Genomic DNA, 15,467 nt, shown 5'->3' on the forward strand with positions numbered 1-15,467 from the left:
CTCCATCCCTATAGCCTTAATGAACTCTGCTGGAATTCAATCTGTATTGAGGGCCTTATTGCTATTAGACTGTTTAATTGCTCTTTCAACTCCATGCCTAAGAGGAAGAGGCTCCAAATCAAAATTATCCTGGTGAGAGGGCTCCTCCAAATTTTTGTTATCCTTTCTGATGTACAGTTCCTCAGAGCAGTCTTTCCACCTGTTTTTGATTTCCAGTTCTTCTGTTAGTACTGCTCCATTCTTGTCTTTGATAGCATTCAATCTGGGCTTAAACTTGTGCTTTAGGTCATGAACTAACAAAACATCCTTTTATAATTGTGCCTCCTCATCTAGAACTCCATCTCTTCATATTTAGTGGTATAAAACTTTTCCTTGCCATGCCTGATGTCTCTTCTGACTTCTCTATGTAATCTCTTATATTATTCAGTCCCTATATCTGTTTCTCCAACTGCCTTCTTTTGATGAGATCCCATGTTGAATCTGATATCCACGGGTCTCTTGGTCTTCTTATTGGGCAAAGATACTTCTTGGCTGTATCCTGTCTCACTAGTCTCTAAAAGATCATCTAAACGAGTTGATTTCATTTCTGTGAACCCACTAGGAATTAATCAATACTATATAAATTTATTTATTATAAATAAATAAATATTTCTGGATATTTAATTTTATCTTTTATCTATTTTTTTTAAATCTGTGCAATATCACAAGATATTTTATCACTATTCTTTCCTTTTACTCAGAAGAATGCTGTTTTCAACAACTTGCCTTGAAATTCTATAATTTTTTTTTTTTAGAAATTGTTTTTGCAGAAATTCTTTTTTGATCTGAAAACAAGTCCAACTTTCCTTGAACATAATTCCATGTTAAAGAGACTATTTTTTTAAGGAAAAAAATATCAAATAATGTTTATTGAAATAAAATAATTTTTTGCAGTGTGCATGTCCAAAGGTATGCATCACATATAATAATCTAATACTATCTCATGAGAAGTTTCCAATCATACTTTCTTTCTAACTAATCTATGATTTGTCTGATTAATGAATTTGTCTGTGGAGATGTATGCAAAAAAAAAAAAGTAACACTTTGAATGGCAGAGGAACAAGAGCTATAATTGATTATATCATTACTAATCAGAAACTATCTCCACATGTGAGGATGTACATGTTAAACAGGAAATGAAATTTTTCAGATCATTACTTAGTAGTTTCTGAAATACAATAACCAGGTAATCAATCAGTCTCATGGGATGAGTTTGTTTATTATTACAAAACTTTCTTATAAATAATTTCCGCTTACAATATTTTTTATTTTAGACCTTTTTTAAATTTAAATTTGTTAATACTATGTAAAATTTTCCAACTGTTATACAATCAAAATAGTTACCACTTTAAAAACTAGAATGTTCATAAAAGAAAATGTTACATATAGTATTAACAAATTTAAATTTAAAAAAGGTCTAAAATAAAAAATATTGTAAGCAGAAATTATTTATAAGAAATTTTTGTATAAAAATAATAATAATTATACAGAAAAACAACAATTTCCTTATCCCTACATGTCAGTGTACTTATCACAGTGGCACTACGATGTGCATTTGAATTTTTTTCAAATGCACTTAGCTATTTTAATTACAGTTGAGAGAACTTAGACACTTTAATGTCCTATTAACAAATTTAACTTGATTAACAAAACCATGCATAAAATTTTGAAAAAAAAAAAAAAACTTTATCAAATCCTTTTAATCTTCATAGTCATCTGAATAACTATTCTTTTTCATAGAATGTCAGTACATGAAAAGTTTATTCACCAGTACCGTTAACACCAAAACTTGTTAACGATACTGGATCCATCATACAAATAAATATGACAAAGATCAATGCAAAAAAAGCAACAACAAAAATCAAAGTAGTTCAGTGACAGACAAGAAAGCATGTAATTTCACATGTTGGTGACAAATTCATACATTCCTTATTCCTTTCTCCTCTTCAACATGAATCGACTCTTCTTGGCACGCTGGCAGCTACAGTTCTCTCAACTGTGGGCAGACATTACTTAATTCTCAACTTTTCATCATCAACAAATAGCTGAAGATAACTGATTAATCATTGGTATGTAGTTATACCAGTCAGTCCACATGATATATCATTTAAAAGCAAGTCAAACAGCAAGGGTCCAAGAACAGAACCCTGGGGGATGCAACTGGTTACCTCTTTTTTTTTGAGACACTACTCCATCATACACAACTTGATGTTATTGTTCAGAGAGTCAATCATCAATCCATCTAACCAATATACTATATATTCCATCCTCTACAGCTTGTACATCAACTTCTTGTGTGGTATCAAAAGCTTTTGCAAAATCCAAGAATATTGTATATGACTCCTTCTTACCTAACAGATTCGTTATCTTATCATAAGGTGCAAGTAAATTGCCTAAAACAAGACCTATTTTTTGCAAATCCATGTTGACCATCATAAAGAATCCCATGTCCATCAACCCTATCTATTCCTAAACAACCTCTCCAACATCTTGTCTATAACTGCAGTTATACTGGTCTATAATTGAAAACGTCTGTCCTAGAACCATGTTTGTGGAGTGGTACTATTTTGCCCTCTTTCCATACCTTAGGAACCTTACCTGCTGCAAGACTTTCATTAAATAAACATATCACAGGCATAGCTCATTGTTGTGCACACATGCATGGTGATATGTCATCAATTCCCACAGCCTTATTAACATCTGTCCCAATCCACACCTGATACAACTCGGATTCTGTCACTTCCAATTCTCCTAATATTTTTCTCTCTTCTACATATTGCAAGAAATATGTATCAGCATATATCATACACCAGTATGATATATGCTGATCAAGTGTTCATTCAATAATTTCACTATATCCTTTGCAAGTCACTCTCCTGCCATGACTACCTACCAGTGTCAACCTGTCATAATTATTATAACTCTTGCTTGTCATATAGCAGAATAATTCCACTGAATTAACCTTGGTCTGACAAGACAATATCCACTCATACTATACCTTTTCTTAAGTATGCTCATCACTTGCTAGCCTGTACTTTACACTTTTCATGGATCTGATCACCAGCTGCTATCATGTACCTCCTCAATAACCTTTTCTTTTCCATCACAGCTTGCATGATTTCACTTCTATTTACTCACTTAATCCTTGGTATGTGGTTATACATTGCTTATATCAGATACTGCCTTATGAATTTCCATGCACTGTCAGCATCTTTTCTGCACAGCTCATCAACCCAAAATATTTATGCTAGAAAACTACAAAGCTTCCCAAATCACCCACTTTATAATTCCACATATATCCTTTTCTGGGAGTAATCTTTTCTTGTTGCACCTCCTTGAACAAGTAACTCATGATTCCTTTCACAAACTGAAATATAAAATGCATTTTGGTAAAATGTTTGGCAGCAATGACATTTGTACACTGAAAAAGATGAAATGGTGAAAACAATTTAAGGTTTTAGAAATTCTGCTGTCCATGGCATTCATATTTCAAAGGAGCATCAAGGAACAATATGAGAAATGATTACCAGCAAGAAGTTAAAAATGAACTGGCTATTCGCTTTATTCTAAGAAACTTAATACCAATCCAGCCTTCTTATCCCATCAAGTCAGAAGATTTAGACTTTATCAACAAATCTTAAAGGAAATGAAGATGGCATTTGGCCAAATATTTAATCCCATGCAGTATGACTTTGTAACAAATGAGAGCATCCCATAACAATGCTTTCCCATCTTCTGCTTCAAGCCTAGCTATCTTTGAATTCTTTTCTTTTTTTTTTTTAATAAACTGAATAATGGCATTTTGGATATTAGATGCTGTACAGGTGCCCTGTCACATCAGTATATTATCTCAAAAATGTTAACAGTCATATTTTGTTGACAGACATAAAGCCACATGTAGCAATGAGAGGGAAGTTAACCAACACAATAATGGGAAGCTAAATACAAATAAAAAATGAAATTAGTCAAGTAAATGAAACTGAAGATCTCTAACAAGAACTCTTTATGGGAACTTCTTAATAAGTCATAAAACTTTTTTTTAAAGTTTTTTTTTTCACATTAAGTACTACTTAATATGAAAATGTACACTGCATGTCAAACTGGAACAAAAAAAACCTTACCTTTGTTCATTATCATCAACTAGAGCACACATTCCAAACTGATGAACACCAGCTTCGATACATTGACGAATCATTAAGCGATAACATGGTTCAAAAACATGAAGTGGACAAGGCACTGTAGGATATGCAACAGTACAGACGAACAATGGGATTACATGTTCAGGATCTTTACCTGCACTATACCAGAGGGGAGGGGAAAGAGAAAAAAAAATTCTGTATAAGATATGCATCAACATACACAATAAGACAGTATATTACAAAATGCATTTATATATGATTTATACTTAATTTTTCAGTTAATCACAATAAAAAGGTAATCTATTCGTAAATAGATTTTAAATCAGCTGTTAATGGCCCCTTGTATCTAATCATCCATAGAAATTTCAAACACATTGTAATTTACAAAATATCGATAGTAAAATCACAGAAATTTTAGTAATGCAAAATAAACTTAATCACTTAAATATAAAGAGCTAATAAGCTTCATTTTGGTGATATAAACATTATTTAAATTAAGGGGATATTAAATCCCACATTGTTTTAAAACCGAATAAGAAACTCAAAGATTGGAATCAGAGGGTTTCATGTTGAATCAATCAGTCATCTGAGAAGGCTTGTAAGTAGATGCAATCCAACACCTTGTGGAAGCTATGCCAAACCAAATATGTGCTGAACATTTAATGAATGCTGTTCCCAATCCATAGCTCATGGACTATTAGCAGGGAATCAACGAGGATTGGTATTTCCAATCACATACCCATATAGAAATCACGGATTTCTGTGAAGAACCAGAAAGTTCGTCTACAGCGGTGTCAGGAACATGATTGGACACTGGAAAAATGTCATGTGATTTGAGGAGTCATGGCGCACTGTGTTCTGTACTGACAGTAAGCCGAGAGTTTGGTGGAAGCCCCATGAAGCAATGAACTCAGCTTGCTTTGCAAACACAACAAGGTTCTAGAGGTGGTGTCATGGTGTGGGACATGTTCTGTTGGTACAGAATGGGTCTTTGATATTGCTAGAAGGTCAGGTGTCCTCCAATGAATATATGAACATTGTTGCTGATCAAGTCCATCCTGCAATGTCAACTTCTTAATAGTAGGTAATGATTGTTTCTTGGACTTCAGTGCTACTGTCCATTATGCAAGAATTGTTTAGTAGTGGTTCAGTGGGCATGATAGTGACTTCTACCATCTTCCTTGGACGCCACAAAGTCCAGCCTGAACCCCATCGAGAATGCATGGGACATGTTAGAAAAACCCAAGAGCAATGCCCTCTTATGCCAAATCTAAGACAGTTAAGGGACTATCTCATAAATGCTTTGTGTGTTTAGATAGATAGATGCAATCCAACCCCTTACAGAATCCATGCCAAACTGCATATATGTGTGCTGTAATTCAGGTTAGAGGAGGTCCAACACAGTATTCAATAAAAAGTTTCTAATTTAGTGGATGGTAACGTGTACAAAGGAGTGCTGTTTCAGATGAAAATAAACCTGAACAAGTTAAAAATGAATAAGTCATTAAATAAGAAGATACAATCAGCAGGAATTCTATATGTAGCTACTTATAATGTGGATACTCTTATCAGTGATGACAGATTAGTACACCTAAATAAAGACACTCAAATGGCTGGAAGGTGAGATAACTGGAAATAAGTGAACATGGATGAAAAGGAAATATGATCCAAGATCTAAGTAGTGGGTATCTGGTAATAAGTGGAAAACAAGATGAAAGTAAAACATGGTGTTGGATTTTTGATTAATAAAAAATAAGTCAGAAAAAATAAAATTCTTATCCGAAAGAAATGCCTAATCACAATAACACTAAATAAAAAATATACCCTAAGGATAGTGCAAGTTTATCTACCTACAAGTAGCTACATAGATGAAGAAGTAGAACTTGTTCATTGCCAAATACATTATCTTCTAGAAAATCCAATACCATTAATTCCAAATGTTGGAATTATGGTATTGGCATCTGAAATGAAGGGGAAGAAATGCTAGTGGAATTTGCAGAAATATAAAAATAATGAACTTTTTTTTTTCAAAAAAAGAAAATCTCAAAACAAATTGACTTGGAGACACTCAAATGGAACTAATAAGAATGAAAGTGATTATATATTAACAGGTAAACCATACATGGTATTAGGCAAATATTATAAACAAAGTAAGGTTATGCAAAAATTATGGATTAGTTCAAAGCAAAAGAACAATAAATCTAAAAATGGAAAGACAAAAACTGATAAAGAAAAAAAAATATTGGAAATGAAAGGGAAAAAATCTAATTTCACATATTTAAAATAAAAATAGAACAAATTAAAAAAAAAAAAAAAAAAATCAGAGTTGTTAGAAAAAAAAGAAGAAACATGAAACACGATGCCCATGGTGTAAGAAACATACAATATAATTAACTTTGCAAAACAATAAAGAGAATATAGGATATTTCAATACAAAATGATAAGATCATCAATAAAAAAAAACGCCAAAAGAAAACTTGATAATACAGGTGATCGTTAATGACGGATGTAAAAGATGAATATGAAATACTGATTCCAAACATGCTAGACATTATAGCTAAATTTGATCAAGAATTATATATAAATAAAGGGAAAGTTACAGAACAATAGAGAAAAGGAGATTGAAAACTATAATGAAAACTACAGTCAAAAGGTAACGAAATAAAACATGCACTAACAAAAATGAAAAATGAACCCCTTTGATAATGTAGTTAGGCATTTATCAAGCATAATTCTATTTTTTTTTGATGAATTAATATATAAAGAATAAATACAAATTTATGAATTATATTACTTAACATTTCATCATCTGGAATGATGGCCAACAGGAGTAGTTAGAGCTACAAACTGAAGGAACCTTAATGATCATGGTTAAACAGCAGAACACAAAATATGATTGACTGATGTATGGAAACAGTATGATACTGATGTGGGCCAACTGTTTCCAGTATTACAATTTAACTTTCATATTTATATATTTTAGATTAAGTATTTAATATACCTTGCAAGCTCTTCCATTTCATCATCATAGAGTTTCTTTCGTTCTGTATAATCTTCTGGAAATAAGATCTGCATAGCTGAATCTATGAATTCTGTTACACTGTGCCTTCCCTCAGCAAGAACCTAAAAACAATGCTGAAAGTTACATACACAGTATCACCAACTATGAATGCAGTACCACAATTAAAGAAATAAAGAAAAAATGAGTGCTTACTAAAAGCACATAACTGTTTAAAAAAATGTTGCAATAATGCTAGTTTCCAAAGAAACCTAGATCGCATCTTAATTTCATTGTGATAAAAATCACAACCTGGAATGATTAAGATTATTAACAAGAATACACCATAATCATACTATAGCATCCATAATATTTAATAATGAATATAAACTACTTTAGTTTCTATACAAAAATAGCAATAAATACATTTTTGGATCTAGATATCCTATTATTATGTGTATTTCATGTGTAATTTTAGGAGCTACAGCAGTAGCATACTTTTTGTTCATGCTTAAAAAAAAAAAAAAAGAGACATGCATGGTAAGTATCAACATATTATCATGAGTACTAGGTGAGCAATTATTATTGGGAACTTCAATTATCAGGGCAGAGATTGGGAGGAGGAAAGGTCACATGGAGTGAAAAAAATAAAATTTAAACAGCTATTAAAATATAAATATATGGACTACCAATTTCACAGAGGGGGACCAGGATATGCAAGTGCTGGAACTAGTAACAACACAGCATCAGAGGATTTGTTCATAACTAAGAATAAGATGTTGTGGAGGATATACAAGGAGAAAGACGGTTGTCTTTCATGATCATGGTTCAAGCATGGTCACTTTCTGTTTGTGCTTGTACAACACAAACAGAAAACAACCAATATGGTAAGGAAAGCCAAACCCAAATGAGAAGAAATTAGAGGAAACAAGAGTGGCTATATTTAATGAGATCTCATGGCAGAGAAGTGATAGAAGCAATTAAAATAGTTGAGTTACAGAGTGACTGACTTTGCAAGGGTGTCTCATCCAACTGGAGGTACTGCAGTGACAGATGCAGCAGGAACTGATGTGGGAATAGAGACCGGAAATACTTAGGATATTAAGAAATCTTCATGCAAATAGTCATGAGATTGGATGGATAACTGCCCTGTTATGAGAAGATGCAAGGGAACTTGAAATGTGTGATCCGACTGTTCAAGTCTCAGTTCTAGTAGTCCCAAGACAGAAGACAAAAAAGTTAAATTGCTTAAAATATGTTCCAACACAAAGTTAGCAATTTATAGAATGATCAATATCTCAGTCAGGAGTAGTGTTTAAGGAATTGGAAACATTAGTCAGGGGCAGAATTCTGGAATGGGTAGATGGGGAATATGATTACTCTGGGGGAGGGGGGGGGGGATACAATTTTGCAAATTACAAGTATTGCTGCAGTAATTTACTCACTTTATAATCAAGTGAGAAATGCGATTTGACAAAACTCCACGTCTGATGGGGGATGGATATGAAACTGGCAATATTATAACAGGTGTGCAGTCCTTATTGCACAAGTGACGTGGTACTACTGAACACTTGTAAATAAACCATGTGCATAACAATAAATTGAAAACATCTTCCTTTCCAGGCTTATAGGCCAAATGGCCTGTTACGGACTCAATTCCATCTTTTTAAGGGTCGAGTACCTCTTGGGTGGTAATTTAGAATTTGTTTAGGTATTCAGCTTCTATTCATTCTCAGTATGTGTTCTTTCCATTTTTCTCTATAACAAATAACTGTTTCATCCAGGGAGGTTGTAATTCTAAGTTTGTTTCTAATTTCACTGCTTTTCATTTTGTCTATTATTGTGACTCCTTCAATTCTGTGCAGAAATTTCATTTTGGATGATTCAATTCTTCTTCATCAGCTTTTTTTTATTGTCCATATCTCACTGCCATAAAGTAAGGTCGGTTTAGCTACTGTATTGTAGATTCTTATTCGCGTGTGTTTTCGTACATAATTGGGTTTAAAAATTTTATTTATAATGCCTGTTACTTTTAAAAAGTTTGATATCTTTGGTTCTATATCAGCTTCATTTTCACATGACATTGTGCAACCCCATATATATATATAATAAGCCTTTTTATGTCACGTTCGTATGTCACATTTTTTTGAAACGTTTTGAAACTCAGGGGCTACCCTGAGTGTCGAGTCTTCAAAATTCGAGTCATCAGAATTCAAGGAAAACCAGCTTATCAGTCTGGAACACAGGGTTGGGTGCCGGGGGGGGGGGGGGGGGGGGGGCATATCCCCCCCCCAGTATTTGAGTGTATTTACTTGCTCTATCATTTTGTTGTTTACTACTATTTTGCATCTCATTGGATTAGCACCTTTGAAGGCCATGACTTTTGTTTTGTCTGTTGATATTTCCATGTCATATGTTTTTATCATATTATTCATCATCATCAAATTCCTGCCATATACCCTCAAGGGGTGTACAAGATATGACAGTACTACATGAAAAAAAAATTACATCATTACTAACTTCCTATCTACAATTTTCCTCCAAATCAGTCTGTTACTTGTCAAGACTCCAACATTATCAGATCTCATATTTCTATCGTCTAAGGCACTTTGTACCGTATCAATCCACCTATATCTTGGTCTTCCTCTGGGTCGTTTTACTGCCAACCTGGCAGAGAACACCTCTTTTGCTAATCTTTCTTCACCCATTCTGTTTAAGTGACCATACCACCCGAGAATAGTTCAGCTAACGCATTCCTGGATGCTGACAATGTCAAGTTCTTTCCTAATATCCTCGTTTTTAATATGATATTGCCATTGATGCCATCTGTTCACGCCTCTAATCTTTCTCAGGGCTCTCATATCTGCGGTCTCTAGTCTTTGGTCAAGTGTTTTACTTCTGACCCAGCTCTCAGATCCATAAGTTAAAACTGGTTTGAACAATGTCTTGTATACAGCTAATTTAGTGTTCCGACTAATTTCTCTCTTATTCCATATGAATTTATTCAATTGACTTCCCACCATACCAGCTTTGCTGATTCTGTTGTCTATTTCCATATTTAATTTACCATCTTCACCAAAAATCGTGCCAAGGCTGAAACGTTTTACTTGTTCCACCAGTTCTCTGTTCAAAACACAATTGACATTTTCAACAATTCTACCCATTTTCATTGACTTTGTCTTTTTATTGCTGACCTTCATACCATATCTATTACAACAGTTATTCAATTTAGTCAGAGAATCTTGCAAACTTGTAGCGGATTTATTTACAAGTATAACATCATCCGCATAAAGCAAAGAGCTGACATTAATATCTCCAATTTTGATATCATGTTTAATACCACTTTCCTTCATAATGTGATCCATATAGATAATGAATAACAGAAGGGATAATGTACATCATTGTTTCACACCAGATTTAATATTAAATCATCTTCCTGTACTTCCTTCAATTCTAACTGCTGACTTACAACTCAAATAAAGACTAAGTATTGCTTGATATAATGCCTCATTGACACCATATAACTGCAGCGTATTGAATAGCTTCTCTTTTGGCACCTTATCATATGCCTTTTCCAAATCGACAAAACTTAAATACAGATCTTTGTTATATTCCAATGCTTTCTCGACTATTTGTCGTAAAGTGAAGATCTGATCCTGACAGCCTCTGTTTGGCCTGAATCCAGCTTGTTCTTCACCAAGCTTTTCTTCCACAATTCTTCTCAACCGTTTCTCAAGTATACTTGCATAGAATTTGCCAGGAACACTCAGTAGGGAAATACCTCTGTAATTCTCACATTCAGTTTTATTTCCTTTTTTATATATGGGTACTATGAGAGCTCTACTCCAATCATCAGGAATGCATCCCTCTATCCAGGCCTTCTGAACTATGCAGTGCAGTGCAGCCACTGTAAGACTTTTATACCACCATACTTCAGCATTTCTGGTGGAATATCATCTACTCCTGCTGCCTTTCCACATTTCAAGCCTTTGATGGCTTTTTCTACTTCAAGTATGGATATGTATTCCTGACTGCATGCCTAGTCAGTGTTTTTTACCACTGTACTGTCATCACTGCTTGTTTCATTTAGCAGTTTTTCAAAGTAATTACTCCATGCTTCAAGGATATCTTTTTCTCCTGTTTTCATGTCACCTTTATCATCTCTAACAACAACTCTATCTTCTTCAACACCCTCCAGAATAATTTGCCGCCTTCTTGATATTTATTTTCTATATTCTTGCCAAAGTCTCCCATGACTTTTGTTTAGCTAGTTTTACACAGTGTTTAGCATTCTTGCATTTGTCCCTATATTCTCTAAGAGCACAAGCTGACTTATTTGACAGGAACTTTTGGTATGCTTTCTTCTTTTCCTTCACTGCCTCTTTAACTTCCTGTGTCCACCAGGGAGTTCTGATTTTTTTATCCTTGCAGACAACCTCATCACATGACTCTCTGGCAGAATCAATCAACGTTTTCTTCAGAGTTTGCCACTGAATCTCTAAGGTTTGATTCCTGTTCTCAAACTCTTTAATTTTTTCTTCAACAATCTTTATGTATTTTAGTCTACAGTTCACATCTGAGAGCTGCTCAACTTTTATTCGCTTTAAAACTTTCTTACATGTTATTTTTTTCAATATGAAATTCAATTTTATCCTGCTCAAGACTAAATAGTGATCACTTCCAATTTCAAATCCTCTGTACACTCTGGTGTCCTGCACCAGGGAAAAAACATCACTATCAACAATAACATAGTCAATGAGATTATTCTTATTCCTAGCCTCTTCTCTCCATGTGAATTTGTGCACATTTTTATGTTGGAACATGGTGTTAGTAATAACCAGTCCATGTCCTGAGCAGAAATCCAACAGATATTTGCCATTATTATTAGCTTTGCTCTTTTCTCCAAATTTTCCCAAAATATTTTTGTATGTCTCACAATCATGTCCTACTCTGCTATTTAGATCTCCAACAAGGACCAACTTTTCCTTTTTCATTGTGTCAGTTGCTTTTTCTAAAGCATCAAAAAATTCCTCCACTTCTGCCTTAGTAGAACCTTCTGTGGGAGCATAGGCACAAATAAGTCTCATTGTCCAGTTCCCCATTCTCATATTTGCCCACATTACTCTATTTGAGATTGACTGCCATTCAACAAGATTAGCTTCTTATTTTGTGTTGAATACTATGGCTACTCCTTGTTTTCCTCGATTGTCATTGCCTGAATATAACATTTTGTATTTATTGCTCAGAAAGATCTCACCAGTTTTGGTCTTTTTTGTTTCAGTCACCCCTATTATGTCGATCTGGTACTTATCCAATTCCTCAGCTAGCTCCATTTCTTTGCCATTCAGGCTTCTTACATTGATAGTGCCGATCTTTAACTCTGTTGATTTTGAGTTGGGGGGTTTGTTTTCAGATTTGTTCCAGTAGCTGACTTTTCACTGTTCGCCCTGGTTCCCTGGCGAAAACAACGGGGGTCTTGTTTAACCGGGCGACGCCCCAGCTGGCATGAATTTTTGTCATGTTGTACCATCATTTTTTATTTTGGTTTAACCAATAAGAATACAATTTGGTCTGCTAAATCCTAAATTGCCAGCCCATCCTCGTTCGTTCAGTATCCAAGTAGATACCCAACAGGGTATCTACTTGGATACTGAACGAACAATTGTCATCATTTGATATAGTCATTGTGAACTTCCAAATATTATATTTTGAGTTCACTGCTTCTCTAAAGTTTTCATTCCACCTTTTTGTTTCCATTTATTCTTCCACACATCTCTTTTACTGTTTTCTACCATTACATCTCAATTTTTTCCATTCTCAACTACATTAGCTAATTAACTCATGGATGATCTTTTTTATTGCTTTCACTCATGAGAGGTGGTAGAGCCTATATGAAATAAATGCCATGTGTGGGTTAAAAAATAATTTTTTTTTGTAAATTTTTAGTTTTTTTATATAGTCTTGAAACCCTGTTCTAGAGACCAAACATTGAACTTTTTCCAGCTGCTTCAGACCTCCAATAAGTGGGGTGGTAGTCTCACACCGAGTAATAAAATTCATGTCCCATCTAAATACAAACATCCATGCCCATGGTGATATTTGAACCTGAAACTTGTTAGTTGGAGAGTGGATACCACTCTCCAGCCACTTAGCCAGACTGATATGTGATTAAAGTTCGTGCTTTACCTCAATTTGTTTCAACATCCACATCTTCAGCTTTCATTTTTTTTTTTTTTTATGCTACATTATAATTTAATAGTAGCTCTAAGAAGATGAACTTCATCTAAAGCAACAGCTGCAAAACTTGGATGTCCATGACTTCACTACTTCATTCTTCATCAAGGGTGATTCCTACTATACCTTGTGCTTCGATTCTGTGGCTCTGCATTTTCTTAAACCAGTTTCCAATTTTGAGATCATTTCTTGACATGTGGAAGGACAAAGGTTATTAGATATCTGCATAATTTTTGTCCTTCCATATTTCCTGCACTAGAACCGGAGCCTCAGAATTTTTTTTTACTCCTATTCTGTCTTTTCCAGTCTTTGCATTATGATCTCTTAGGACGATTTGCTTTATAAGTCTGTCATTTATTTTATGATAAAAGCAGCAGTATTTTTTAACTTGTCATCTGCTCCTTTCTGAACTAAAACATAGTCAGGAGTTTGTTTTTCATTTTGACTCACTCAAACCATCTAATTTCCTCTTCATCTTTACCTGTAGGTGCCAATATATTCATTGTTTTTATTCTCGGTTTCCTTTCCAATCCAGGTTGTGTGCTATTTATATCCATCTGGCATTGATTTTTTTTGTTTCTTTTTAACTTAACTTGGTCTGTTGCAGCTTTAGCATGAATTAATTAATAATACCAAATTTTTACGTTTCCATTTATTTCTTCTTTTGTAGCTGTTCTTGCTCAAGGCATGAAGTGGTAGTTTTAAAAATAGTCATGATTTTGAACATTTGAATGTGTAAATCTGTCTTGTATCAGGACTGTAATAAAGTCTTTTAGTTCTTGCTTGTACTCGCATGTTTTGAATCTCTCATGTTTTCAATTTCTCACAGAAGACCCTGTAACCTCTAGTGAGCATGTCCCCTGGGTGGCGGATAGGGGAGCCCACCAGATATAGTGGGGGTGGTCTGAATGGGTTGAGTAAGGACTCATGGACCAACAGGGCCACAGGGGACTATCATCTTGATAGCAAGGGAAGTGGCTTTCCCATGGTCCCCTAGCCTGGGTCTATTCTCTCTCTTCCCTCTTTGAGGTAGGTCCCCTTGCTCTTTAATCTTTCCTATATGGCATTCCTTGCCCAACTCTTGTAACTCACAACCCTAATGCTATTAGAGTAATCTTAAACAGTTTCCAAAACTGGTTTAAGATTACTTTATGAGGGCTATGGGTCATTCTATTTCTATCTCTACTCTATCTCTCTGTCTTCTCTTTAAAATTCTCTCCTACCACTTTAAGGCAAACTTGAAGGCCTCAAGATGGCAGCCCCATCACCAAGCTAGACTGCAGATGGCCAGTAACCCTCTCAATCAAAATTTTAAACCACTGAAAAGACTCATGAAGATAGTAAACGGACAGACTTTTTTTTGGTAATGAACCAGCTTGGAATAAGGATTCGAGAAGAAAATTATCGAAAACAAAAAAAAGCAGAATATGAAATACCAAACTAACTCTTTAGAGCCTTATATAATATATATCACGATAATAAAATATCTGTGACGTACAATAATTCAACATCAAGCTGGAAATCGATAAATCGAGAAGTACGTCAGGGTTGCCCCTCTCTCTCACTGGTTTTATTTAATATATACATATATAAAATCATAAAAGAATGGAAGATAACTAATGAAGGAGGATTCAAGATAAACCGTAACACCAGATTAGCTACTCTTCTTTTTGCTGATGGACAAATAATCCTTGGAAACAATGAAGATGAACTATAGAAATCATTATGCAGTCTAAACAATATGATAGGAATGCTTAAGGGTCAAAGCTGTATAACTAAGAGGAGACCTCCACATAGCCTTTAAAGGAATGCGGAGAACTGACCAGGGCTTCTGACCTAATGTCCAATCCTCACCTTCTCATTAAAATAAGATAATTAAAATAAGATAACATATATAAAAAAAATTATTTTACACGTTATCTTATTTTAATGTAATCTATTTTTCCCCTCCCTCCAGATATATTTTAATTTAATTCTATAACACGCCACTGCACGCATATTGGGATTCCATTGTAATCATGCACCCTAACTGTATGTTATTCCTAGTATTGTTTGAA

At 34.3% G+C, this 15,467-nt stretch overlaps 1 protein-coding gene across 1 annotated transcript in view; it reads right to left on the bottom strand.

Annotated features, from left to right (window-relative positions):
• Window positions 1–15,467, bottom strand: part of LOC150104235 (LON peptidase N-terminal domain and RING finger protein 3) — a 197,281-nt gene that overhangs the window by 50,656 nt on the left and 131,158 nt on the right. Inside the window, exons 8-9 of the mRNA XM_090396859.1 lie at window positions 7,180–7,301; window positions 4,161–4,337 (exon numbers count right to left, since the gene is read on the bottom strand). Coding sequence (XP_090252985.1) covers window positions 4,161–4,337; window positions 7,180–7,301 — 299 coding nt within the window. The remainder of the gene's footprint in view (window positions 1–4,160; window positions 4,338–7,179; window positions 7,302–15,467) is intronic.

This window comes from Typopeltis vanoorti, chromosome 8 (assembly GCF_054136105.1).
Source record: "Typopeltis vanoorti isolate ZY-2024b chromosome 8, IOZ_Tvanoo_1.0, whole genome shotgun sequence".
In the NCBI taxonomy this organism is placed as follows: Eukaryota; Metazoa; Arthropoda; class Arachnida; order Uropygi; family Thelyphonidae; genus Typopeltis; species Typopeltis vanoorti.